Source organism: Myotis brandtii, unplaced genomic scaffold, assembly GCF_000412655.1.
Source record: "Myotis brandtii unplaced genomic scaffold, ASM41265v1 scaffold786, whole genome shotgun sequence".
In the NCBI taxonomy this organism is placed as follows: domain Eukaryota; kingdom Metazoa; phylum Chordata; class Mammalia; order Chiroptera; family Vespertilionidae; genus Myotis; species Myotis brandtii.
The window spans coordinates 771,194-772,926 of record NW_005371157.1 but is presented as its reverse complement, the minus strand read 5'-3'; the positions used below and the strand labels follow the sequence as shown (position 1 = coordinate 772,926).

The 1,733-nt window shown below is 68.6% G+C and overlaps 1 protein-coding gene across 1 annotated transcript in view; it reads right to left on the bottom strand.

The window, feature by feature from the left end:
- Nucleotides 1-1,733, bottom strand: part of TMEM184A (transmembrane protein 184A) — a 19,472-nt gene that overhangs the window by 10,013 nt on the left and 7,726 nt on the right. The window contains exon 2 of the mRNA XM_014530986.1: nucleotides 1,347-1,556. Within this exon, the coding sequence (XP_014386472.1) occupies nucleotides 1,347-1,556 (210 nt within the window). The remainder of the gene's footprint in view (nucleotides 1-1,346; nucleotides 1,557-1,733) is intronic.

Below are 1,733 nucleotides of genomic sequence, written 5' to 3'. Positions count from 1 at the left end.
CCAGGCGGTGGGGCCCCCGGGAGCACAGACACACACACAGCTGGTCCCCAAGTTACAGAAGGTCCAGGTTAGAAGACGGGGAAATGGCTGCTCAGCCTGCAGCCGGGCCTGAGACGGCCGACCCCGGGCTCTGGGCTGCCGCCGCCACCATCCCGCCACCATCCCGCCACCATCCCGCCACCAGGCAGTGAGGTGTGGCTTCGCCCAAGTTACAGAAGGTCCAGGTTAGAAGACGGGGAAACGGATGCTCAGCCTGCAGCCGGGCCTGAGACGGCTGACCCCGGGCTCTGGGCTGCTGCCGCCACCATCCCGCCACCATCCCGCCACCATCGGGCCACCATCCCGCCACCAGGCAGTGAGGTGTGGCTTCATGCAAATCAGACGTGCCACCCGCCTGCCCGTCTTCCTGTCCAGCTGCAGCTCCTGCCCCCACAGGCAGTCCTCCCTGAGGGCCCCACAAGAAGGGACCCCCCTCCCACCCCTCCGCTCCCCGGGGTCTGCCTGGCCCCCTCACACGCTGTGTCTGCTCTACGTCTGGTTATTTGAGGCCACGGAGCTGGCGACTCGATGAGAGGGGTACCCCCTTCCCGGCCTGCCAGTCTCCTGCTGCCCTGCACCAGCCCCTTGTCAACCCAGTCCCCACGCCGGTGCCGGCTGAAGCATCCCGAAGGGCAGTGCGGCTCGCAGCTCCCGCTCAGCAGCCGTCCATGGCTCCCCAGCACCCCCAGCCGAAGGCCGCTCCACCCAGGTGGCCCTCGTCCTGGCTGCCACCAGCTCCTACCTCCCAACTTTGCTCCCACGCCTCACAGGGGCAGACGTGTCCTCTGGGCTGGGCACACTGCTCGGTCCCCTGCTTCCCTCACGAGGAGTCTCAGGGACCGCTCTGACCCTGCTCCTGACTCTCAGTGCCCCACAGAGCGAGTCCCAGCCCTCAGCCGCCTTGCGGGGCAGCCACGCCTCCGGAGGAAGCGGGACCTTCCCCTGTGGCTAGGGGAGCCTGGAAAGACCCTGCCCTCTCTCAGCCTCAGCCTTCTCCTCTGTGAAATGGGACGATACTGCTGACCTCAGTGAGCAGGGCTGGTGAGCAGGGGTGACGGGCCCTCTGCCCTCTACCTGGCAGACCTCATCTTCAGGCCCAGCTCCCCTGGCCCGCCCCCGCTCCCCGCCTGTGCCCTGACTTGCTGCCACCTCGGAGAGCCCCGGGCACGGCTCCTCCATCTCTCCGGCCTCTGAGGGCATCACCAAGGCCACAGCTTGAGGTCCCACCATCCCAGCAGGGCCAGGCTGAGCTGTGGCCACATCTCACCATGAGCCGTGTCCCGAGGGAGGTTCGGAGGGAGGCTTACCTGGTGGCAGGTGAGCACCAGGGCGGTCCACACGAAAACGCCCGAGATGCCGCGGGCCAGCGCACTGGTGAGGAACAGCTGGGGGGCGGCCTGCGAGCTGTTCCCCACGGGGTCCATCTGCAGCCCCGAGGGCTCCGTGGGCATGGCCGGCGGGGGGCTGGGCGGCAGCCAGGTTGCTGACACCTGGGAGGCACCTGAGGTGTCAGCCATCTGCAGGGGCAGGGAGGACACGGGGAGGAGAGAGCAAAGTGTCTGAAAGCAGCCCAGGGCCGGAGGGGAGGGCGGGCTCCCCCTCCAGGCAGCCCACACACGCTGGCGTGGGCCCATCGCTCCAGGGGAGCCTGGAGGACAGCCCTGCCCCCTTTCCCTGTCTCCCTCAGCCCCGGG